General features: G+C 41.7%; 1 protein-coding gene across 2 annotated transcripts in view; it reads right to left on the bottom strand.

Moving 5' to 3' along the window:
- KLF12 (KLF transcription factor 12) overlaps positions 1-27103 on the bottom strand; it is a 250899-nt gene that overhangs the window by 16262 nt on the left and 207534 nt on the right. For both annotated transcript variants that reach the window (XM_070942835.1, XM_070942834.1), the window contains one exon: positions 18250-18407. In XM_070942835.1, coding sequence (XP_070798936.1) covers positions 18250-18407 — 158 coding nt within the window. The remainder of the gene's footprint in view (positions 1-18249; positions 18408-27103) is intronic.

The following is a 27103-nucleotide window of genomic DNA, read 5'->3' as shown; positions in this document are numbered from 1 at the left end:
AAGGAACAAGCTAAACACAAAACTTTGTTCTCCACCCCAAGCATGAGAAAAATGATTGAGTCACGATGATGTCTTAGAAAAAAGACAATAGACAATGTCAAGTCTTAAATGTGAGCAGACACCTGCTTTTCATCTTAAAGCTCTTCTATAGAGTCCCAACCCTTCGTGTCAGATTTTCCAGGGACTCCCAAAGATGCTTTATCAAGAGGCAACTGGATTTTCCGGTTTTTTTCTTTGAATATGTTTCGCTTCTCATCCAAGCTTCTCATCAGAGGTGGTATTAAGCAGGTTCTGATCAGTTCTGGAGAACCGGTAGCGGAAATTTTGAGTAATCCGAAGAACTGGTAAATACCACCTCTGTCTGGCCTCGCCCGCATCTATTCTCTGCCTCCCAAGTCCCAGCTGATTAGGAGGAAATGGGGATTTTGCAGTAACCTTCCCCTGGAGTGGGGTGGGATTGGAGATTTTACAGTATCCTTCTCCTGGAGTGGGGAGGGAATGGAGATTTTACAGTATCCTTCTCCTGGAGTGGGGGTGGGAATGGAGATTTTACAGTATCCTTCCCCTGGAGTGGGGGTGGGAATGGAGATTTTACAGTATCCTTCTCCTGGAGTGGGGAGGGAATGGAGATTTTACAGTATCCTTCTCCTGGAGTGGGGTTGGGAATGGAGATTTTACAGTATCCTTCCCCTGGAGTGGGGAGGGAATGGAGATTTTACAGTATCCTTCTTCTGGAGTGGGGGTGGGAATGGAGATTTTACAGTATCCTTCCCCTGGAGTGGGGAGGGAATGGAGATTTTACAGTATCCTTCCCCTGGAGTGGGGAGGGAATGGAGATTTTACAGTATCCTTCCCCTGCCACGCCCACCAAGCCATGCCCACAGAACTGGTAATAAAATTTTTTGAATCCCACCACTGCTTCTCATCCAAGGAGCTTCTTCAGCTCTGACTGGATGGTGGGGAATGGAAAGATTTAAACTCCTTTTAGACAGCTGGTCATTTGCATCCTTTTAGAGGGACGTTGAGGTCCCCTGGATGTTTATCTGTGTCCTCAGGGCCACCCGAGTGGTGCAAATGGGTATGGAACCTTCTTTCTTTCAATAGTTCCAAGAAGGCTCCACATCCATTTGCATCACTCAGGTGGCCCTGAGGACACAGATAAACCTCCAGGTGACCTCAACGACTCTCTAAAAAGAATGCAAATGACCAGCTGTCTACAAGGAGTATAAATCCTTCCATTCCCCACCATCCAGTCAGAGTTTGAAGAAGCTTCTTGGATGAGAAGCGAAATGTCTTCAAAGAAAAAAGGCAGAAAGTCCAGTAGCCTCTTGAAAAAGCACCTTTGGGACAACCGTGACCTGGATGACCATATAGACATTTTCCAGGGACCTTTGACAAAAGAAGGGCTGTCACCTCTTTTCTTCTGAAGGGGCCACTCCTGCAGGGGGTGATAGTTTATTGTTTTTTAAAAAATCTTTTGTGCTTCTATGATATAACAATGTATTGGTGTATTGAAAATTTTGTGAGATAACTAAGCAATGTAAAAATGTAACGGTAACAAACTTGGGAAGTGGGACTGCTGGAGTTCTTTAGTTGAGAGGAACAACATAGCGCTAGGCTGAAAAATCCTGCACTTGATCCTCCCTGCCCAGACTGACTCAACTGCGAGTTCCTTGTTTCACCACTACTGCCTGTCTGGGACTGCTGGGAATTATAGTTCAATATCTGGTGAGGTGTAGATTCTCCATTCCCGCTAGCCACTTCTGTTTTGAAGTCAACCCTTCAGAGAAGGTTCACTGGAGGCAAGAGTCATTTATTGTCTTGCAGTTGGATCTAAGTGAACTTCACAGAAGCTCAAATCAGTGGTGGGTTGTCCCCGGTTCAGACCGGTTCGCAAGAACTGGTAGTAAAACCGGCGGGAGGCTCCGCCCACTGACCTGGATGTCATCATAGGTAATCTGCGCATGCGCAGAAGAGCACACGCACACACGAGCGAAGCAAGCACATTTTTTTAAAAAAATTGATTTATATGCCGCCCTTCTCCGGAAACTCAGGGCGGCTTTCAATGCATTAAGCAATAGCCTTCATACTTTTGTATATTTTATACAAAGTCAGCTTATTGCCCCCACAAACTGGGTCCTCAATTTACCTACCTTAGAAAGGATGGAAGGCTGAGTCAACCTTGAGCCTGGCAAGATTCGAACTTACTTTAATTGCAAACACCTGGTGTTAAATTACAGCGCCTGTAATTTAACATTTCACGCGGGCACGATGCAAACCGGTAGTAAAAGTAAGTAGAACTCATCCTTGGCTCAAATACTACCGCCTAACACTCTTGCCTACCAACAGATGACTGATACACCAAACATATGGTATATTTTAGCATTTTCTCCTGCTTTATGCTAACAAATTTAGTGTAAGTTGCCGTAAGAACAGTAAGTTACACAGCATTGTAGACATGCTTATTATCTCATTTAGTAGTAACATGGGCAGAAAGGTTGGCAGTTCGGCGGTTCGAATCCCTAGTACAGGTCTACTCTGTGAGCAGGGGGTTGGACTAGATGACCTCCAAGGTCTCTTCCAACTCTGTTACTGTTACTTACTTGCCAAAATTTGGGGCTACTTGTCGAGTGGAATTGCTGCTGAATTTGTGACATTCTGGCTGCACGTGTATAGTAATTTGTCTAGTATCTGAATAGTGGAATTTGTGACAAATATGCTTTGTACCCTAATTAAAGAGAAACCGCTGGATATCTGTCTTGGCACAAAATATCTTTAATGCTGCGCAATCAGTTCCATAAGAAGAGAAGAAATAGCTTGATTTTTCACGATGTACAAAAAGAGAGCTGAAATATACATTAGGCACGGCTCCCACACAGCTGTGGAACCCAGTTTTTAATCTTGTTCTAGGAATGCTCGTGGGCTGCAGTTCTAGAAGTCAAGATATTATGCAATATTTTTGAGAGATCTCACTCTTTGAACATCCTGAAATCATCAGTATTTCTGTGTGCCACACACGCAGACACGAACACACACATACGACTGTCCAAAGGCAATGATTATAACTGCAAATCTTTGCCTAACAGCCCACAGAGTGCGGCTCAGGCTCTCAAAGGAACAATACAGGAATCTTTCTCACTGGGAATAGAATAGAATAGAATAGAATAGAATAGAATAGAATAGAATAGAATAGAATAGAATAGAATAGAATAGAATAGAGTAGGGTAGGGTAGGGTAGGGTAGGGTAGGGTAGGGTAGGGTAGGGTAGGGTAGGGTAGGGTAGGGTAGAGTAGAAGGGAAAAATAGAATAGAATAGAATAGAATAGAAGAGGAGAGGAGAGGAGAGGAGAGGAGAGGAGAGGAGAGGAGAGGAGAGGAGAGGAGAGGAGAGGAGAGAAGAGAAGAGAAGAGAAGAGAAGAGAAGAGAAGAGAAGAGAAGAGAAGAGAAGAGAAGAGAATTCTTTATTGGCCAAGTGTCACTGGACGCACACAAGGGATTTGCCTCCAGTGCATAACCTCTCAGTGTACATACAAGCAACAAGTGGTAATCATAATCATAAAATACAATCATCATAAATCATAGATACAACACTCAGCGACAGTCATAGGATACTAAGCAATCAACATAAATCATAATAGGATACTAAATAGAAGTAATCCACATAAATCATGAGATACAACAACCAAGTCATAGTCATAAGTATCTAAGGAAATAGGCAATAGGACAGGTGAGAGGATAATAAGTAATACAGCCCTACTAAGTGGCTTGACATCCTAGGGCAGGAGTGTTAAACTCAATTTCATTGAAGGCCGCATCAGTGTTGTGTTTGACCTTGGGGGGCTGGGCTGGGCGTGGCCAGGATGGGCATGGCCAGTTCAACATCACTCATGTCGGGGGTGCCTGTGGCAGCCTGAGCACTCTGCCAGCATAAACAGGCTCCCAAGCTCCGTTTTCACCTATGACAGCCTCCTGCAACCCTCTGCCCAGCAGAATCGGAGCTCGGGAGGGTCACCCGCAGCCCTCCTGAGCTCCATTTTCGCTGGCAGAGGCACCATGGGCCGGTCCTTCACTGTTTCCAGGGTGGCCCTGCGGACCAGATCAAAGCACCCTGCAGGCTGGATCCAGCCCCTGAGCCTTGAGTTTGACACTGCCGTCTTAGGGCATAGAGCAGTGGGTCTCAACTTTCCTAATGCCGTGACCCTTTAATACAGTTCCTCATATTGTGGTGACCCCCAACCATAAAATTATTCCTAAAACCATTGAAAATATGTGTTTTCCGATGGTCTTAGGCGACCCCTGTGAAAGGCTTGTTCGACCCCCAAAGGGGTCCTGACCCACAGGTTGAGAACCACTGGCATAGAGAGTGTTGTAGAAATTAGTTATTTAGCAGAGTGATAGCATGGAGGGGGGGGGACCTGTCTTTGTGTCTGGTTGTTTTGGGGTGGTTGTTTTGGCGTACACATCATACCTACAGAGCAATAATTCCTCCAAAATGGTGTCTTATGAATTCCTGCACACTTCATGGCCCTATTTTTATGTCCACCCAGGGGTGAAATGCTCCTGGTTTGGACAGGATCGGGCGATCCGGTAGTGATTGTAGCAGGTGGTTCGGAGAACTGGTAGCGATGGCGGCACAAGGCTCTGCCCGCCCGCCTGGGTGTCCTGGTTTTAACCAGGAAGTAATGTGTTTTTTATCCTCTGTGCATGCGCAGGTTTTGCGCATGTGCAGAGGGTCTGCGCATGCATGTGATGCGCATGTGGGGCGCATGCACTTCCGAACCAATAAGGAAGGTAAGTAGATTTCACCCCTGTGTCCACCCATTAATCCGAAGCTACTATATTGAAAGAAATGGAGCCCGTTTGTCAAAAGCTTGTTTCCTTGATATAGCCACTGGGTCTCCCCGGTGGAAATGCCAGCAGACTGAAACTCCCGTGGTCAACTGCATAGATCATGTCTTTCACATTTTGTATGAGCTGTATAGTAAAGGATTTCTGACACGGCGAATATATGTTTCACTGCACTGTGGGCCAACGTTCACTTTCTTTCATTTCCAGAAATTGACTGGAAATCTGTCCTTTCAGAAGGCCATAGCCTTAAGCCAACCGTGTTAGCTGAGGAGACAAGCAAACAAGAATTCAGTTTATGATCACCAATTTCTCATTTGCCAATTGGTGAGCAAGGGCTGTGGTGGAAACACTACTTCTTATTCTTATTCTTATTCTTATTCTTATTCTTATTCTTATTCTTATTCTTATTCTTATTCTTATTCTTATTCTTATTCTTATTCTTATTCTTATTCTTATTCCTATTCCTATTCCTATTCTTATTATTCTTATTCTTATTATTATTGGTTAATCTTTAGTGAGATTCACAGCCTTTGAGGCTGGTTAATAGCTCAGCAGCTCGAGTCCTAACCAAGGACCTAGGAACTGTTAAGGTATCATCGGAGGATGTAAGCTGATCTGAGTAAGGTGGTTTTTTGTAGAGTCAAAATGTTCAAGTCCGGCAAATTTAGAATTTCTAAATAGCGGGGTAGCCCTTTGGGTATTGCTCCAAGGGCTCCAATTACAATCGGAACAACACACACCTTCTTCTTCTTCTTCTTCTTCTTCTTCTTCTTCTTCTTCTTCTTCTTCTTCTTCTTCTTCTTCTTCTTCTTCTTCTTCTTCTTCTTCTTCTTCTTCTTCTTCTTCTTATTATTATTATTATTATTATTATTATTATTATTATTATTATTATTATTATCTTAAAGGTTTCCCCTGTCCAGTCATGATTGAATCACAGGGGCAGTGGTCATCTCCAATTCTCAGCTTAGGAAGCCTGCGTTGTATGAGAGACACTTCTGTCATCATGTGGCCAGCATGAAAGTATGGAACTGTGTTAAACTCCCCACCGATGTGGTATCTATTTATCTACTCGCATTTGCATGTTTTTGGTCAGATAGGTTTGCAGGAGCTGGCGCAAGCGACGGCAGCTCACCCCATCACGTGGTGCTCACGTCTCGAACCTGGGCTGTCCCCTTTCCAGCTGGCCTTGATAGTACAGTGGTCTACGCACCCTGTTATTAACACAGCTGTCTGCAATTTACTGCTGGTTCGAATCTCGCCAAGGCTCAAGGTTGACTCAGCCTTCCATCCTTTCTAAGGTAGGTGAAATGAGGACCCAGTTTGTGGGGGCAATAAGCTGACTAAATATACAAAAGTATGAAGGCTATTGCTTAACGCATTGTAAGCCGCCCTGAGTCTCCGGAGAAGGGCGGCATATAAATCAAATTAAAAAATTAAACAAAACAAAAAAACCTGCAGAGCTATCACCCCCCACTCTTTATTATGAATTCTTATTTTCTGGAATTCTTATTTTTCTCCTGTGATGTCAGCCAACTCTCTGTCAACCGGACTCGACTACACATGGCTAATTGGTGGAAAATAATGTTCTAATGCAGGGGTGTCAAACTTGTTTCATTGAGGGCCTCATCAGGGTTGTGTTTGACCTCAGGGGGCCAGGGTGGGTGTGGCTAGGGTGGGCATGGCCAGCTCGATGTCACTTGTGTTGTGGGGCGCCTGCGGTGGCCTGAGCGCTCTGCCAGCGAAAACGGGCTCCTCAGCTCCATTTTCATCTATGACGGTCTTCTGCAACTCTCTGCCAGCAAAAACGGAGCTTGGGGTGGGGCATGCGTGGTCCTCATGAGCTCCGATTTTGGCTGGGACAGCCTCCTGCAACCCTCTGCCAGCAAAAACAGAATGCGTGGCCCTCATGAGCTCCATTTTTGCTGGCAGAGGCACCATGGGCTGGTCCTTTGCTGTTTCCAGGGCAGCCCCGTGGCCAGATCTAAGCACCCCATGGCAGGAACCGCCCCTCAGTCTTGAGTTTGACACCTCTGTTCTAATGTAACAACTTAAAACAATTTGCCTCTAGCAGAAGGAAAACCAACCTAGGCTCAGTTTAGTATTTGGACTAAATGACCAAAATGGTACCACTGTCCGCCAAGCCGCAATGTTCCCAGATCCATCAGAATATCCCACTCCACACCCCATCTGCTTCCACGCACACACACATTATTATTATTATTATTATTATTATTATTATTATTATTATTATTATTATTATTATTATTATTATTTTTGCGTAATGGTTTGGTTGGGCCTCCCGATGTCCTCTTTCAGCCCGGTTGAAAGAAAAGGTTATTGTGGGACGAAGAGGCGTGCTGCGGCCCACATGAATTTTGTGGAACCTGCTGTAAAGAAAGAGCAGAGAATCTCCAGAATGAAGACCAGCCCTGACGGATTAGCCGGAGAGAATGACTTGTCTCCAGTCTGTCAAATCAAGGGATTAGCAGGCAAGACAATTTCTAAAAGCTGAGTAGACAAAGCGTATTAAGACAACAAAAGGCGCTTAAAGGTCACCGAAGAAGGAGAACTGACTTCTCCTGTCTCTGGCCGTGAGTTTTACCTGGACTCCCATCTTTTCAATGCACAAAGGACCGAACAAAGACTAGTAATGACAGGTGCCATTTCTTATTCAAATAATATCTGGAGTAACCGTGGCGTCGCAGGAATGCAAGGTTTGAACAGGTTCAGACTAAACAAAATGCCAACGTTCCCCTTTTCAAGCAGTATCTCAAAGGGATGAAAAACGAGACACGAATGGCAGGGCCATCGCGCTCGGAGTGGAGACTTGTGTGCAAGCAAATGCACAGTAACTTTCCTATGTTGCCCACCTGTCATGTGGGAACAACAACAGACCACGACTGTCGTAAGGCTGAGAAGAAGGATAACAGCAACACAAAGCACAACACAACACAGAGACTATCATTCCAGCTCAGTTTATGACCCAATTTTGCAAGAACAAAGTGGCTGCTGGTTCCTCTTTCTTTAGCTTGTATACAATAGCGGCCAAAATTGTGAAAACCTTTTGGGCAAAGTGTATTTTCTAAAACTAGCTAATAACAACGCTTTTTTTTGGGGGGGGGAGAAGTACCATAAAATTATATATCAATGGAAAGATAATTTAATCAAGAACGTAATGCAATAACTTTTAGGAAGGATTTGCTATTAGAATAGCAGTGACAGTATAAAGTAGAAAAGTGAAACAGGTAGAAAAAATGAGATATACAAAAATGATCCCCATAGATAAAATGAGATATACATAAATTATCATCATGTCAGTTAATAGTTAAGTAACCTTTAGCATGAATTACGGACTTACAACGTCTTCCCATGGAGTGAACCAAGTCTTTTAGTCCTGCAGCTGTTCTAATGTGAAACCAAGATTGAATGATGGCTTCTATTAACTGGGTTTGATTGCTGGGTCGCTTCTAACTAACACATTTCTTTAGTGGGCTCCATAGATTTTCAGTTTGGGTTAAGGTAGTCTGGGTTATTCCCAGGCCATTCTAGCAGTAGAATAGGATTATCTTGAAACTCCCAAAAAAAGTGGTGTTATTAGCCATCAAACCTCAAAAAGAGCCTTGGTAGTACAGTGGTCTAAGGCACCCTGTTATTAAGCCGGTTATTAAGACCAGCTGCCTGCAATTACTGTAGGTTTGAATCTCACCAAGGCTCAAGGTTGACTCAGCCTTCCATCCTTTCTAAGGTAGGTAAATTGAGGACCCAGTTGTGGGGGCAATAAGCTGACTTTGTATAAATATACAAAAGGATGAAGGCTATTGCTGAGCACATTGTAAGCCGCCCTGAGTCTCCGGAGAAGGGCGGCATATAAATCAAATTTAAAAAAAAAATAAAAAAAAATACACTTTTCCCAAAAGGTTTCCACAATTTTGGCCACTACTGTAATCTAGCTATCTATTTTCTTGCTATCTATCTATCCATCCATCCATCCATCCATCCATCCATCCATCCATCCACATTGGTCATCCAGTGGGATCTGAAAACTTGGACTGAATTAGCCTGAGTACTATACATTTTCTCTGAAGTGTCTATCAGCTATCTCTGTCACACATGCGGGAGACGTGCGCGCATGCCCATGTCACCCCTCCCCTTCCAGGAGTCTCCATGCGGCCCGTTTTGGATGCCAGATAATTACAAGGCTCGTGCGGAGGCCTTGAGAGGGCGAAAAACGGCCTACCGGAAGTCTGGAAACAGCCTGTTTCCAGCCTCCAGAGGCTTTAGGGAGGCATGCTAGGCCCAAAATGGGGCACGAGGGGGTCGCACGCGCATGTGTGGGGTGGGGGGGAGCATGGGGGAATTGCACAGGGGGGCATAGCATACATGGGGGGGGCATTGGATTATGGGTGTGGGCACATGCCCGAGTGTTATCTTGCACACACATGCATTTTTGGCACCCAAGGAAAAAAAGGTTAGCCATCACTGGTATAGGGTCTTCTGCTCGAGTGGGGGGTGGACTAGAAGACCTCCGAGGTCCCTTCCAGCTAGGGGTGGGTTCTAATTTTTTTTACTACCAGTTCTTGGGCGTGGCTTATTTTGTGGGCGTGGTTTGATGGCCATGTGACAATTCTTTAGGATTTAGCAGAGGTACTGGTCTACCAGGCTTTTAACTGCTTGCAGAGCCGTACCGATCTACCCATTTGTTCTTGAAGCGTTTTGGTCTACCCATTTGTTTTTGGAGGCACCGGTCTACCCATTTGTTTTTGGAGGCACCAGTCTACCCATTTGTTTTTGGAGGCACCAATCTACTCATTTGTTTTTGGAGGCACCGGTCTACTCATTTGTTTTTGGAGGCACCGGTCTACCCATTTGTTTTTCGAGCGCTCTGGTATACCGTCACACTGCCTTTTAACACTGATCAGCTGTAGGGCGGCCCTTTGAAGCCCCGCGGCAAGAGTTTAAACAGTTTTTTTTCCTTCTAGCCAATCAGCTGGGACTCGGGAGGCAGCGAATAGATTGGGGGCAGGGCCAAATAAAAGGTAAGAATAATGCGGGGTGCGGGGTGGGAGGGCCCAGCTCCCGAACAAAGAGAATCGGTTCGGTGACGTCATATCGTCACTGCTACTGGCTCGGCCGAACCGGGCCAAACCAGGAAGAACCCATCACTGCTTCCAGCTCTATTCTGAATTGAGTGAGATGGGCTGGTTCTGTTTTATGCAAAGTTTCCAATAAAGGTCACAGGGCTGTAATAAGATGTGTGAAAATAGCGAAGAAGCTTGAATAGAGCAGGAGTAGTGACCAAAGCCTTCCGGTTTGAGTTTCTTTCTCTGAGGAGTGCAACTTTCAGGTCTGGGCTACAACTCAAACCTCTCGTGGAAGTTGTTCCTCTCTTTCTGGTTGGAAGAACTTCAGCCTGTTGGTTGACAGTCCGTAATGTAGTTTGCCAAAACCTTTGCGCTGAATTCCATGTCAGTTCTCATTTGCTGAATCTTTCACTGTTACAGGCTAGGATCAGTACATACATAAAATACGCCTTGTGAAGAATACTGCAATGGAACTGAAAAAAAGTTAATCCTAATGGTTCTTTTAAATCAGGATTGGCATGAGAATCTGTCTTAATACCTAGTAGTTTTATCATTATAGCTTCCGCTTAAGATCTCCGCTTCTGCTACGCTCCATTGCTAGGAATAAAAAGCATCTGCAGAGTCAAAGCAACCAACTTTTTTTTACTATGATGTTTAGCAAAAAGGAACTTATGGATTGTCGGAGTGACCAATTTACTTCTGATCTGCAGCTGTGGGTTATTAATACATATTATTGCTCAAGGTTTGAACTGGTTCTTTTTCAAGGGAGAAGAATTTTCAAGAATTTGGTAGGTTTCTTTGAGTAGTTTAGTCTTTCTGTCCCTTTTTCTGCCTTCACCAGAAACTATAATGGTAAAAAAGTACTATATATTAAGACACGTTCTTACGCCAATCCTGATTTAAAAGAACAATTAGGATTAACTTTTCAGTTCCGTTGAAGTATTCTTCGCAAGGAACATGTTATTTAATTGACCCTAAACTATAAAGGTGTTGATATTTCTACTTTAGTGGTGTTGTGGAATGGGGGTTGTGCCAAATAGACAATATGGCAGTTGTGGCAGTGTCTTTGGAGCCGCACCTCTTGTTTCTATGGGACAAGATTGCACAAGTGTACAACGAAGCAGGGTTTTGTTTTTTTTTGCTTTAATTTATATGCCGCCCTTCTCCGGAGACTCAGGGCGGCTTACAATGCGTTAAGCAATAGCCTTCATACTTTTATATATTTATACAAAGTCAGCTTATTGCCCCCACAATCTGGGTCCTCATTTCACCTACCTTTGAAAGGATGGAAGGCTGAGTCAACCTTGAGCCTGGTGGGATTTGAACTTGCAGTAATTGCAAGCAGCAGATGTTAATAACAGTGCTTTAGTCCACTGTACTACAGGCTCTTAATTTTGATCACATGATTATGGGGATGCTACAAAGGTCGTAAGTGTGAAAAATGGTCACAAGCAGAGGTGGTATTCAGCTGGTTCAGACCGGTTCGCCTGAACCGGTTGCGGAAATCGCCGGTGGGTCCGCCCACTTGCCCCGGCTCTATGCCATCCTATTTAGGCATGTTTTTGAGTCTGGGTGCCTGCGTAGAAGGCGCGCGTGCCAGCAAACCACATGCATGGTTGGGGCACATGTGAGCAAAGCATGTGCACATGCTCTCATATTTGCAATCCAATAAGGAAAGTAAATGAATACCCCCCTGGTCACAAGTCACTTTTTTTCAGGGCCGTTCTAACTTTGAACAGTCACTGAATGAGCTGTTGTAAGTCAAGGACCACCTGTGCTGAGAACGAGTTCTTCCCACGAGAGAGGAAGGATCAATAGAGACACGTTTTGTGCATGAGTCTTTGGGAATCCTTTTGCCTAAACTTCCCAAATTACTATTAGGGTAGTAGTCACTTTTACTAATTGGTAGAAACTGAAGCTACGCCGACAAAACGTAAGCGTAACTATTTGTAATAGTTTCTCCTTTCGAAACAAGATTGCATGTTTTTTTAATTCACATCTCTTCCACAATTGACTTTACACGTGACGGAAGAACATACGAATGAGAAAACAGAAGGTAGGATATTTGTGACTCATAATTCCTCACTTATTGAGGGCCATTTATGTGTCATGCTTGTTTAGAAGCGGTTTATTGTTAGCGTGCACCCTCTTGTGGATCAGGTGAAAATTACAAAAGCAGGCATTACTCGACCCCAACCGTCTGAAGGGAGAAGATAGCAATGCGAGTCTTCTACAGCTACATTTGAATAGCGGCAGAACGATAAGTTTTGTGAAGCCATATGAACTTGGGGGCAGCAGATCATTCCTTTCTTAACTGTCTCTGTTAACCCTAACTCTTTTCTGCTATAGCAATATCATGTTACTCACGTCACTAAGGCTTGTTCATAGACATACCCCATCATAGACAAGCCCCATCGAACTTGATTGATCTATAAAAATGGTCAGGAGGATCGTAACTGGTTAGCACTTGAATGGGAATCAAGCAGGGGTGAAATCCAGCAGGTTCTGACAGGTTCTGAAGAACCGGTAGCGGAAATTTTGAGTAGTTTGGAGAACCGGTAGATACCACTTCTGGCTGGCCCCAGAGTGGGGGGGGAATGGAGATTTTGTGATATCCTTCCCCCAGGAGTGGGGAGGGAATGGGGATTTTGCGTTATCCTTCCCCTGCCACACTCACCAAGCCACGCCCACCAAGCCACACCATGCCCACCAAGCCACGCCTACAGAACCGGTAGTAAAAAAAATTGGATTTCACCACTGGAACCAAGTATCTGATCTCTTGACAAGGAAACTATATGGACATGTCTACATTAAGAATCAAAAAAAAAAAAATCTTCCCTTGGGTAAGGACGTCACTCGTACCAACAGAACAACAGAATAACAGAGCTGGGAGGGATCTTACAAATCTTCTAGTCCAGCACCCTGCTTAAGAAGGAGACCCTAGACAAGGGGTGTCAAACTCGATTTCATTGAGGGCCGCATTACGGTTGTGTTTGACCTTGGGATGAGCGTGGCCAGGGTGAGTGTGGCCAGCTTGACATCAATCATGTCAGGGGTGTCTGTGGTGGCCCGAGCGCTTTGTCAGAGAAAATGGGCTCTTGAGCTCCGTTTTGGCTGCGACAGCCTCCTGCAATCCTCTGCCAGCAAAAACAGAGCTTGGGAGGTCCGCATGTGGACCTCCCGAGCTCCATTTTCACTGGCAGAGGCACTGCGAGCTAGTCCTTCATTGTTTCTAGGGCAGCTCTGCTGGCCAGATCTAAGAATCCCGCGGGCCGCATTCAGCCCCCGGGTCTTGAGTTTGAGACCCCTGCCCTAGACCATTTCAGTTCTTAAAAAGTCCAATCACTCCAGTGATGGAGCATCCACAACTTCTGGAGGCAAGCCATTCCACTCATTGATTATTTTCACTGTCAGATGACTTCTCTCTGGTCCTTCTACTTGGAGAAGAGGGATTGAACCAGGGGTGAAATCCACCAGGTTCTAACAGGTTCTGCAGAACCGGTAGCAGAAATTTTGAGCAGTTCGGAGAACCGGTAGTGGAAACTTTGAGTAGTTCAGAGAACTGGCAAATAACACATCTGGCTGGCCCCAGAGTGGAGTGGGAATGGGGATTTTGCAGTATCCTTCCCCTGGAGTGGGGTGGGAATGGAGATTTTGCAGTATCCTTCCCCTGCCACTCCCAGCAAGCCACCCCCACAGAACTGGTAGTAAAAAAATTTGGATTTCCCCACTGGATTGAACCTTATGATTTTCTGCATGTGAAGGAAGACAGTTTTCTAATTAATATGAATCCCACCAGTTGTTTTTTTTTTCAGAGGTTTGAGAGTCAAGTTCCTCATCCATCAGACAATATATCCTTAGAACTGGTTGCTTTGTACTTCCAGGGAGAAGCAACTGGTGCTTCTCTGGACCATTTCAGGGGCGGTCCTCTGATATTACGAATATATTCAGGTGCATGATTGTTTCAAAATATACAAAACATATTGCTTTTTTATGTAAATTCAGCAATGGCTAACCTGCAATCCCAGACTGTATACAAGTCTATAGCGAAGCAACAGAAGCTTCAGTGATCTGTTTTCTTCTGTTTCTCCTTATGTACAGAGCAGGGGTGGGTTCTAAATTTTTTTACTACCGGTTCTGTGGGCGTGGCTTATTTTGTGGGTGTGGCTTGGAGGTCATGTGACTAGGTGGGCGTGGCTAGCTGGTCAGAGTCATTTCTGGAAGGTCCTCGCACTTACGACCAGTCCTCGCACTTACGACCCAACTCATTTGTTTGCTTTTAACACTGATCAGCTGTAGGACGGCCCTTTGAAGCCCCGCGGCAAGAGTTTAAACAGTTTTTTTCCCTCTAGTCATCAGCTGGGACTCAGGAGGCAGCAATAAAAGGTAAGAATAATGTGGGTGGGAGGGAGGGGGGGAGAACCGGTTCGGTGACGTCATATCGTCACTGCTACCGGCTCGGCCGAACCGGACCGAACCGGGAGGAACCCACCACTGGTACAGAGCTGTCCTGATTCATTTATCCCTGGTCCATAAGATACCCCAATTACTTTAGATCATAAAAAATAATAATAATTGACTCATTCCACTCAGGAAAGAAAAAATAAAGACAACAGTAGTTTCCATACACCTGAATCCACACCATTTATATGGGAGATATTTTAGAATTTAGATTAGAATAGAGCTGGAAGGGACCTTGGAGGTCTTCTAGTCCAGCCCTCTGCTCAAGCAGGATAACCTATACTATTTCAGATAAGTGGCTGTCTAGTCTCTTCTTGAAAACCTCTTAAAAGTCTCTTCAGTCTCTTCTTAAAAACCTTTAAATTTTCAACAACCCAAATGGCCTACAAAAGATAAGATAACCTTTATTGTCATTTTTTCTTAATTGTGAGCGCACTGGCACACGTTAAAAATGAAATTTGGTTGCCTGCTCTCAAAAGAAAGTATATATCTACCCATATATATACGTAACACACATATGCACATACTACACATACATGTATACACACACACACACACACACACATAGATAGATATATAGCAGTGGCCAAAATTGTGGAAACCTTTTGGGAAAAATGTATTTTCTAAAAGTAGCTAATAACACCACATTTTTTGGGAGTAGTACCATAAAATTATATATCAATGGAAAGATAGTTTAATCAAGAATGTAATGCAATAACTTTTAGAAAGGATTTGCTATTAGAATAGCAGTTACAGTATAAAGAAGAAAAGTGAAACACATAGAAGAAACGAGATATACAAAAATTATGACATCAGTTAATATTTAGTTGGGCAAACTTTAGCATGAATTAAGTCCTTACAACGTCTTCCCAAGCAGTGAACTAAGTCTTTTAGTCCTGCAGCTGTTCTAATGTGAAACCAAGATTGAATGATGGCTTCTATTAACTGGGTTTTATTGCTGGGTCGCTAACAAATTTCTTTAGTCGGCTCCATAGATTTTCAATTGGGTTAAGAAGGACTGGGCTATTCCCAGGCCATTCCAGCAGTGGAACAGGATTACCTTGAAACTCCAAAAAAAAAAAAAAAAAAAAAAAAGTTGTGTTATTAGCCATCAAACCTCAAAAATACACTTTTCCCAAAAGGTTTCCACAATTTTGGCCACTACTGTATAGATATATGCATACACACACACACGCACGCATGCACACACACATTAATCAATGTCCATTTTGAATACATAGCGGAAAGAGGAAAATTGAGAGTTCACAAGGATTTTTGTTATATGGAACAAAACTAAACTGTGACTGAATCTGGATGTTCTACTTCGGATACCGCAAAGCCTCCTCCCAAAAGGTAACAAGGTTGTGAAGAGGATGTGTGGCATCCAGTGGTGGAATTCAAGTAATTTAAAAACCGGTTCTCTGCCCTAATGATTTCTTCCAACAACCAGTTTGCCAAACTGCTCAGCAAGTTAACAACCGGTTCTCCCGAAGTGGTGCAAACTGGCTGAATCCCACCACTGATGGCGTCCCAGACAATACTGCAGGCCCTGCTCAAACATTGCTTATATGCTGTATGCTAGAAGCGAATATATTTCCTTTTAATCATTTTAACCTATGGAATATTTGTACATACTGCATATGACTTTTCAGCTCCTTGGGACATCATTAAACATTTTGGCCTGGAAAAAATGAAGTTGTTTGCATCTAAGCGAGTTAAAGTATATTTTAGTAGGAACAAGTCTGCTCACTGGCTCGTTAATTAGATTATTATCAATTTTGACTACATGCACTATACTAGACAAGAGATCCTTATTTAGGCTTTGTTAATCTTTTGTCCTACTCCCTATCTTAACAAGTTCCTACCTGCCAACACAATTTTGTTTTACGAGCCCTAAATAAAAAAAGGCAGGTCCCTTAATTCTTCTTCCAAGTTTGAGGATCCTGACCCTCAAGCACAGAACTACTGATTTTTTTTTTACTTAATTGGCTGTAAAAAGACTGCTGATTGTGAAGCAAACTTTCAAATGCAGGCGATTAAAATAATTTTATGAATCCCGTGATGTTTTCATAAGAGCCTTATGGTAAAACTGTGCTGTAGGATTGGCAGTTGGGAGCCTGGACATCAAATTAAGCTCTTCTGAGCCAAGGAGGAACTGCGATGCTCAGGACTGCTCAGGAGACAGTCTCCAAGGGGAAGCCAACGGAACCACAGGACCTGAAACTTAATGGACGTCCTTTGTTCCCGCAGGGTAACGTAAAGCTGTTAGAAGCCAGAGGCACAGAGATGGGTTGCTTCATGTCGATCCTTCTCTGTCACGCCGCCATGGGAAGTTCATAACTTTTCTGGTTTTGTAAGAGGGAGTGGGGCTAACCACAAGGAGAGATGCAAACTGCTTTCTCACACTGAAGGGCCTGGGGGCTTGCCATCCTTTCCTGGTACAAAGTCTCCAGCCCAGATCTTGTCTGCAAAGGACCTGGGAATGCAGTGTTCAGTTTCTGTGCCAGGTCACCTTGGGATTCCTAAAACCTTATCAAAGAGACCCATAAAGAGCCGATGAGCTAGACTGCTCACCATCTGTGGCACCCTTCTATACAGTCTGAGGGTTTTCTGGCAGCCCAGCTCCAACTCAGGTTCCTGATGTAGACAGATTAAGAGATCACCCAGAATCCCTTCCAGATTGAGACAATCCTCTTCAGTAACCCATAAGAATGTTCTTAGCCCTCCAGATGGAAGGAAAGTCTCAGAGCTTTGGTTAAAGGGAGGAACCCTGTGAGTGAAGGACACAAGGAGCAACCTCAGGCATGCTTCTGAAAAGAGTACAAATTTATTTGTGCATCCTAGCTTCTTTCACCTAACTGTGATGCTAATAATGCAGATGCACTGAAAGGAACTGGGCCCCTTCTGATGGCTCTATACAAGCATCCTGATGTGAGCCCACCTGAGATCAGTCAACCATGTGAATGAGCAACTGTTACTTGATGTAATGTGGGTAGTTAGCCTATGCTTTAACAATGTTTTTAATCAGTTTCAGTCCTGAGGTTTGCCTGAACCTCTCAAATACCATCCTATCTGGAGAATGAAAATCCATCCAAAATAGCCAGAGGTTTTTGAATATTGCCCAAAATCACTTCTGGTGGTTTAGGTGGCTATATAAATTTGATAAATTAATAGATGATAGATAGATAGATAGATAGATAGATAGATAGATAGATAGATAGATAGATATGGATGGATGGATGGATGGATGGATGGATGGATGGATGGATGATAGGATAGATAGATAGATAGATAGATAGATAGATAGATAGATAGATAGATGGATGATAGGAGATATGAGATAGGATAGATAGATAGATAGATAGATAGATAGATGATAGGAGATATGAGATAGGTTAGATAGGTAGGTAGGTAAGTAGGTAGAGGATGGAGAGAGAGATTTTTTTTGTAATTGGGGCAGGGGAGTCCTTCTCAGTGCCTGGAGGAATGGATACAGAATGGACACCCATTACCACTTTTTTCTCCTGAACTGAACTGATGTCCAACTGGAATGTCAGTAGAGATAACCACAAGGAACCATCTAGAGCAAGAAAATCACAAGAAATTCATCCAGATTCTTGACTGGATTTGAGCCCTTCATCTTAATTGACAGCACATGCCCTGTTTCTCCACCTTTACAGAAAAATATGGGAAGCCTTGGTTGCTAGGATTACATGGCGGGTGGGAATTCCCGAGAGAACTGTACTGTATGGAATTCTGTCCAGCTCTTCAAACTGCAATCACCACTTGAATTCATGGCTGCAAATGTTCACGAATGTCACATGTATTTATGGCACCAGCATTGCTGGAGCTGCTCACCTGTGTGGGTCCTCCGGTGAGCCTTCAGGTGGGAACTTTTCGTGTAAACCTTATTGCACCCTTCAAAATCACACCTGTGGATGCGGCGCTTTCGAGAGTCCGGCGATTCAGACCGTCTCTGGCGTCTTGTGCTCTCAATGCTAAATGGTGAAATTGAACTGTGAAATAGAAAGAAAACAGGAAGTCAGAGTGTTGGTTCCCTTTGCACAGATAAACCCTCAAGTGGCCTCAATGGCTCTCAGAGAGAGTACTTTATGTATATATATATACATTATGTATATATATATATATGTATGTATATATATATATATATATATATATATATATATATATGTATATGTATGTATATATGTATATATATTATATTATATATATATATATATAATATTATATATATTATATATATATATATATATATATATATATATATATATATATATATATATATATAATGTTATTTACAGTTTTTTCTTTGACATACATAAGTGCTTAGTGAACAGTGTATTGCCTGGGTCAATTTACTGGTACTTTATAAACAATACTAATAACAGTAATAATAATACTATTTAGGTATACATGATGATAATCTTTCAACTTCTAACATTTACGTATACATAGTAATTATAATGTATTATATTATGTAGCAGTATACATAATGATATTTTCCCAATTTCAACTTTCTAGGAAAGTAGGAAAGAGAAGGAGAGGAAGAACGAAGAAAGTAGAGGGAGATAGAGGAAGGAAGAGAAGGGGAGGAGAAGAAAGGTTGTGGCAAAATAAAGAAGGATAAATGGTAAAAGAGCAGACCTGAATAATTAAAAATGAAAGTTAAAAGATAAGATGAATGAAAAATGGCGGATAAATGACTGTACATGTAAATATGTTTGAGAAACAAAAATAAAAACTTTTTTTGAAAAAAATAATAATCTCCTCCCTCCCTCCTCTTCTTTTTCCTTCTCTCTTACTTCTCCTTTCTTCTTCCTTGACCTCTTCCCTTATTTTTCCTTCTTTGCTCTTTTCCCATCTTCCCTTCTTTTTTTGTCTTTCCTCTTTCCCTTTCTCCTTTCTTGTCCCTTCTTGCATGCCCAAATGCAAAAGGGGAAACATTTCTCCTTTTGTTTTTAGTTTGTTTTGCTAGCCCTCTGCCAGCGAAAATGCCCCCCTGCCCCCGAGCTCTGTTTTCACTGGCAGAGGCACTGCAGGCTGGTCCTTTTCTGTTTCCAAGCTGTCCCCACGGGCCTTGAGTTTATCACCCTTGCTTTAGGAGAATTACAGATCTTTGTGTCCATGCTTCTGTTCTTCTCTGTAAAATAATAATTAGATTCTGGCCTTCCCCAACTTGGGCCTTGCGCATGAATTTGGACTGCGATTCCAGATGATGGGCACCCAATTAAAGACGGAGGGTGTGTTCCATGGCCATTTTAATTAAGTGCAATAATTACAGCTAATCGTTTCAAGCTGAAGATTTCCATTCTTCCACTAGATGGAGAAAAAACCTTTCAGAAGACGGGAAAATTCCAAGTAGCCGCTTGCTGAACAAGCTGTTTCCCTCCCTCTTTTAACTGACAGCATTTCTTTTCCTGCCAAAGGTTTCTTTCTTTGTTTGCCTGGTGAAATCACCTGGATTTCACAGACTTTGGTCCCTGCAGGTGATACAAGCAATGGCCTTACTGCTTTAAAACCTGCCGTGTGTCTATCTGAAGAGGAAAACAAATCTTAATATGTTGTGTGGTTTCTTTTCTTCTCTGGCCAAGGTTGATGATAAATAAAATATAATAAGGTCAGTTGGTTTTGGAGGAACGAACAAATATGGCTCGTTTCCTACATGATTTTGGTTTCATCGCCAAGCAATTTATTTTTGCTCGCACTTAGCAACAAATAAAACTTTAACCAAAACTGAATCTTCAGTGCAGAAATTCCCATACTTGGTAATGCAAAAAGTGCTTTGGGGGGGCCACATTTACTATGGTACCAGAAAACAAATTATTTAATTTGAATTATTGTCAAAGAATAATTCTCTCATCGTGTCAGATCCAAATCTGATACGAATACAGAGAATGTTAAGAAGTGTGGGAAGCCCCGCCCCTCCTAGAAGAATGAAATATTTTGAGGAATATTTAAAAAAGGCAGAATGCTATATTTCCCTAAATGAGAAATGGAGAAACATTTATTTTTAGAGGCAGGAAGCAGACTCTCTCTTTCTTAATAGCCTCCACTCTCCAGCAGATATTTTGTGCCCATTAAGAAAGACTGGGCCAGCCTATCTACAAAACAAAAGACCTTCAGCTCCAAAGTGATGGGATTAAGAAGAACAGGACATGACCCTTCAGGACATAATAGGATTAACCCACTACCATTTAGCAGAAGACACAGAGCCAGTGGTGGGATTCAGCCAGTTCGCACCACTTGGGAGAACCGGTTGTTAACTTGCTGAGCAGTTTGGCAAACTGGTTGTTGGAAGAAATCATTAGGGCAGAGAACTGGTTGTTAAATTACTTGAATCCCACAGAGCTCACTACATTACACAATCTCCTAAGGGTATTTCAGTCATTGCAGCATCACAGAGCAGTCCAAACTTCAACCAAACCTTGGAGCTCAGACACACACCTAGGATTTCCATTTTCTCTTTTGCCTATAGAGCCAGCTATGACCCCTACATAACCCTTACATGACTCCATGGGAATCTGGCAACAGCCAATAGAATACATGTTCTTGCACAGGAACAGGAAGCTCAAGTGCAAAGTCCAAAGAAGGTATAAAACCCCCCACTCTCAACTCCATTTTCTCAGCTGCCCAGAACCATAAACCCCTGTGGTTCTGCTTCATCAATAAACCATCTTTCCAATCAGCCTCCATGTTTCCAACGTCTTTCTCCCAGCTTGGAATGGAACCAGATGGATATTTCTTCCAACAGAAGAGAAATGCAGAGTTCACGGCACGAAGATCACCTGGCCACCATCTTTGCTAATAAAATGAAGCACAAACTCTGAAATAAAGTTTCTGCTGATATACGTGTAAGGATATAAAAACAGATTTTTGCCCTACAAAAAATCCAGATGACCACTAGATAGAAAGAAAAAGGAAGTTATTTCCTATATCTGCAACCTCGCGGTCTCAGGATTTTTTCACAACTGGTAGCCCAAGGAAGCAATTTTAAATTTAAGCCCAGAGATGATTGTAGGTTAGTCCAAAATTTGTTTTAGTATCTGACTTTTAAGCATTTCAGCCAAGCTGGAACAGTAAGTAAACCTGGATGTAACTACATAAAGACAGCCAAACAGCAACGGGGAAGAGCTTTGACATCTTACAGCAACCTGACTGGCTCTATTGACATTTCATTATTAGGTAATCTATGATTCCACAGAGAAATCAAATGTACTTACATCTATTATTTGTAGTACTAGAGAAAAAAATGCTAAAAGGAAATTTATCACTGCAATAAGATCTTGGGCATTATATTCACGGAGCGTGATGTTCCCAGATTTTGACCTATGGAGTAATCTACACATCTGGTACAAATTTACAGTGATATATGTATCAAAACTGCATAGGTTTGAAAAAAAAGAATAGCCAACTCTTTGGGCACAGTCTCGTATAACGAGTGTTATAAATTCTCCAAAGTAGGACTAGGCAATTTATTACGATTTCTGGTTTGCCTCCAAGATCATGGAATCGCATAACCCCCAAAGCTTGAGGCACATCATTCATCTTTTCACCTGGATTCCTGCAGGGAGAGCAGGAATGGAAAATCGCCTGGTTGAGTAATCTCCTCTCCTGCAGTGCAGCAAGAACAGAAAGACAAATCGAAGGCTACACAGCCAATCCTGACAAAATCAGGGTGTTTCCCCGCCCCCCCCGCCCCCCCAGCCAAGACCCTTCCTTCAAGAAGATCAGAGTCGCTCCTGCTTCAATCTCATGGGGAAGCAATTTCAGTAATCTCCCCAGGTTTCATCGTATTAAAATACATATGATATGCAGGATGTTCACACATCCAGGGGAACAAGTGTTTTTGCAGTTGTTTTTATGGTTTGATTGTACACCATGCAGAGTCAGGTTTCATTTATTTATTTTATTTATTTATTTTTTATTTTATTTATTTTTTATTTTTATACCGCCCTTCTCCAACAGGGCGGTGAACAGCCAAGATAAAACATAACATATAAAATTTAAAAAACAGATTAAAAGACATTAAATAATTTCGGCCCACAATTTAAAACAACCCAGTTAAAACCAATTCCAAATTAAAACCGAAAGGATGGGATCAAGCCATCCATCATGAAATGGATGGCTATATAAATAAGATAGATAGATAGATAGATAGATAGATAGATAGATAGATAGATAGATAGACAGACAGACAGACAGACAGACAGACAGACAGACAGACAGACAGAAGATAGATAGACAGACAGATAGAAGATAGATAGATAGATAGATAGATAGATAGATAGATAGATAGATAGGCAGGCAGGCAGACAGACTGACAGATGATAGATAGATAGATAGATAGATAGATAGATAGATAGATAGATAGATAAATAGATAGATAGATAGATAGGCAGGCAGGCAGACAGATGATAGGGAGATAGATGGATGGATGGATGGATGGATGGATGGATGGATGGATAGCAAGGTGATATAGATAGCTAGATTATAGTAGTGGCCAAAATTGTGGAAACCTTTTGGAAAAGAGTATTTTTGAGGTTTGATGGCTAATAACACCACTTTTTGGTTTGGAGTTTCAAGATAATCATATTCCATTGTTGGAATGGCCTGGGAATAGCCCAGACCTTAACCCAATTGAAAATCTATGGAGCCGACTAAAGAAACTTGTTAGTCAGAAGCGACCCAGCAATAAAACCCAGTTAATAGAAGCAATCATTCAATCTTGGTTTCACATTAGAACAGCTGCAGGACTAAAAGACTTGGCTCACTCCATGGGAAGACGTTGTAAGGACGTAATTCATGCTAAAGGTTACCCAACTAAGTATTAACTGACATGGTGATAATTTTTGTATATCTCGTTTTTTCTATGGTGATTATTTTTGCATATCTCATTTTTTCTACCAGTTTCACTTTTCTTCTTTATACTGTAACTGCTATTCTAATAGCAAATCTTTCATAAAAATTATTTCATTACATTCTTGATTAAATTATCTTTCCATTGATATATAATGTTATGCTACTAATCAAAAAAAAAAAGTTATTAGCTAGTTTTAGAAAACACTTTTCCCAAAAGGTTTCCACAATTTTGGCCACTACCATAGATAGGATAGATGAAAAAAAATGATAGAGATAGATAGATAGATAGATAGATAGATAGATAGATAGATAGATAGATAGATAGAGATACATATACATATAGATATATACATATAGATATATAGATATAGATATAGATATCTGTCTTCTTAAGTTTTCGCAGGTGTGTGTATGCAAAAAATTAAAATCTCGGGTGTTTTCCCACGTCATGTTAAATAAATTAGTTAAAATGTTTAAAAGTCTGGTTAAAATCCTCGCTTAAAATCTTCTAAAAATCCTTACAGAGCACTCTGCAAGGTCCTTTAAAACCTTAGCTCTGTAAGGATTTTTAGAAGATTTTAAGATAGGATTTTAACCAGAATTTTAAACATTTTAACTAATTTATTTAACATGATGCGGGAAAACACCCGAGATTTTAATTTTTTGCATAGATATAGATGTAGATATATAGATAATTAGCCAAGCACTTATTGACTGGAGGTGACAATGCAAAGGAAAAATAGTCTCATGTGGCTCTTCAAGTCAATTCAGAGAGGTATGTCAAAGGATACCCTGTGTGTTGTGTTTCCTTTGATAATTAAAAGTATATTTACTGAACAATGCCAGGATTTTGAGTTAACTAGCTTGCATTTCAACATGACAGAAATAACTCAGCCTTTTATTTCTCAGCCCCAGAAAAAAAATAAATAGGGAAGAAGAACCTATTATCGACCTGGCTTTTTCTCCAAGAACAATCACTATCTTGATTTAATTTTAAGCCATCTTTAAGGGCTCTTAATGCCTTGATTCCCTTCTTAGTGGTCTCCTAGGGAAAGTGTCTTCAGTCTCATTTGGAGAAGCATTGAAAGCTAGAGAATTGGACAACTCACTCATCTGAGTGTGTCTGGTTGCCATTATTATTATTAGTAAAGGCAATGAAGCCAATTGCTGAATTTAAGGGCAGAGGTGTTATTCTTTTCATACTGGCACATTGTATGTTGGGTGACTTTATTTATGAAATGAAACAAGAATCAGATGCTGGTAGAGTTTGCTCATTCAGCCTTCTTTATAGATCAGTAGGACCCATTGTGAAACTTTAATTTCATTTAATGAGAACAAATTAAAAAAAAAAAGATCAGAAAAGGCAAAAAGAGCCAAATCATTTGCAGAAAACTGTATGGATCCATGCCTTGGTTGTGATTTTGCTTCGAATTTGATCCAAGGAGTTGGTAGGATCCCAGGGAAAGAGAGAGTAGAGTAGAGTAGAGTAGAATTTGAATAGAATAGAATGAATAGACTATTGTAGAATAAAATTTGAATGGAATAGAATGAGTAGAGTAGAGTAGAGTAGAGTAGAGTAGAGTAGAGTAGAGTAGAGTAGAGTAGAATAGAATTTGAATAGAATAGAATGAATAGAGTAGAGTAGAGTAGAGTAGAGTAGAGTAGAGTAGAGTAGAAGAGAAGAAAATTCTTTATTGGCCAAATGTGCAGCTGACCGATAGGGAACTCAGCAGTTTTCTGAGTTGGGGTCAAGAAAAGGGAAAAAGGAGAGACCAAGAAAAGACACGATAACAGGTTGTATGACATCTGTATGTGCTACTCCCTATTCATTTATTGAGAATATTTCTACATTGCCCAACTCAAAGGCAAGCCTAAATAAAAATAAAGGAAGCTTTTTTAAATCCTCAACTCTATGAAGCCAAGTCCATCTGCATCCTACTTGATATTTAATGCTTTGGAAACTATCCAGCAGCTGGGGAAAAAAAAACCTCTGAAGACCACTAACAAAAAAGAACCTTTGCAATTCTTCATTTACTATTTCAAGTCCAAAATACTGTGCTTGATTCGTAAATTCTCCCCCATTAAATCCTCACCAACCAGCGTATCTATAATTTCCAGGCTACAAGATCGCACTTATGAAATCTTGCATTTTCAGTGTGGCATGGTGACTCTTGAAGCTGAAAGGAAAATGAGGCTAATTGGTAGCATTAGAGGATTCCTATTGGGTCATTGGCTTCGTTCTTGACGGTAGGTGGCATCGCAGCCTCAAATTTCTCTAGCTACAATCCTGTCTTTGCCCTTTGTTCTCTCTTTCTTCAAAAGGTAATTCAGCTACATTTCTCTTGGTCTCCTCAAGAGGAAAGACACACACAAGGAAAGGTGTGGGAGAAATAAATTACAGCAGGTAAGATTCTTGGCTAATAGACATCTAGTTATCAAGGTACTAAATTGACAAGATTTTTCAGTGATTATGAAATCAATGAAGAATAAAAGGAAAAAGGAGTCCTTCCTTCCTTCTTTCCTTTCACCCTCCCTCCTTCCTTCCTTTCTTCCCTCCCTCCCTCCTTTCTTTTTCCTTCCTTCCTTCCTTCCTTCCTTCCTTCCTTCCTTCCTTCCTTCCTTCCTTCCTTCCCTCCCTCCTTTCTTTTCCCTTCCCTTCCCTTCCCTTCCCTTCCTCCCTCCCTCCCTCCCTCCCTCCCTCCCTCCTTCCTTCCTTCCTTCCTTCCTTCCGTCATCTTGCTTAGTCTTCTGCAGAAAAAAATCTTTGTTTCCAGACATAAAATTCTGTATTATAGAGGGAAGTCAAAGAAATCTCAATCCTAGACAAAAATCAGCAACAAGGAGTTATGATTTACTAATGTCTTAATTGCTAATAATGTAGCTTAACTAAAAGCTGACTGCACATTGAGCAGATGTTCGGGGAAAAAATAGGATGAGTATCGTGCTCAAAAAAGATTTTAAAAGTGTGAAAGGTAATACAAATAGAAAAACAGAGAATAAAAGCTATCCAAAGAATTGACTCCCAATCTGCTTTACAGTAATTTCAAACTTTTTGTCACTCTTTGAAGTTCCATCATAACTCCCTTCTTCCCATATTCAACCCTTTCTTAATCAGGAAATCTATAAATTGCTAGCTTATTTCATTCCATTTTCAGCAAAAAAAAAAAAAAAAAAAGTCCATAAGAGGTTTCCAGTCTTTAAGAAAAGTACCTACTGTATTATCCTCAATCAAACAAATCATTATTGCCATTTCTGCAAATTCCACCATCTTTACAATCCATTCCTCCATTGTGGGTATTTCAGTATTTTTCTATCTTTGTGCATAATCTCACTCTGTTTGTAGGGCCGAAAACCCAAGGCAGCCAGAATTTAATTTAACTTTTTTTTTTTTTTTTAAAGGGCTAATGAATTGGAAGGATGCTCGTTGCTGAATGGACAGGTTCTCTATTTCTGCATAGATGAAGGATCAGATTTAGAATTCTGCTCTAAAATGTTACAAGTGTAGACAACATGGACAATAAAAATGCTGCCGTGCTTTCCTAAGGCAGGGGGCTAAGACGCTGAACTTGTCGATCAGAAAGGTTGGAAGCTCGGCGGTTCGAATCCCTAGTATAGGTTTCCTGCCTGAGCAGGGGGTTGGACTAGATCAGAAGTCTTCAAACTTGGCAGCTTTAAGACTTGTGGACTTCAACTCCCAGAATTCTCCAGCCAGCATAGCTTCCTGGAGAATTCTGGCTGGAGAATTCTGGGAGGTGAAGTCCACAAGTCTTAAAGCTGCCAAGTTTGAAGACCTCTGGACTAGATGACCTCCAAGTTCCCTTCCAACTCTGTT

This window comes from Pituophis catenifer, unplaced genomic scaffold (assembly GCF_029215685.1).
Source record: "Pituophis catenifer annectens isolate HBS135680 unplaced genomic scaffold, rPitCat1.0.hap2 SCAF_4, whole genome shotgun sequence".
Classification (NCBI taxonomy): Eukaryota; Metazoa; Chordata; class Lepidosauria; order Squamata; family Colubridae; genus Pituophis; species Pituophis catenifer.
This window is presented reverse-complemented; position numbering and strand designations above follow the sequence as displayed.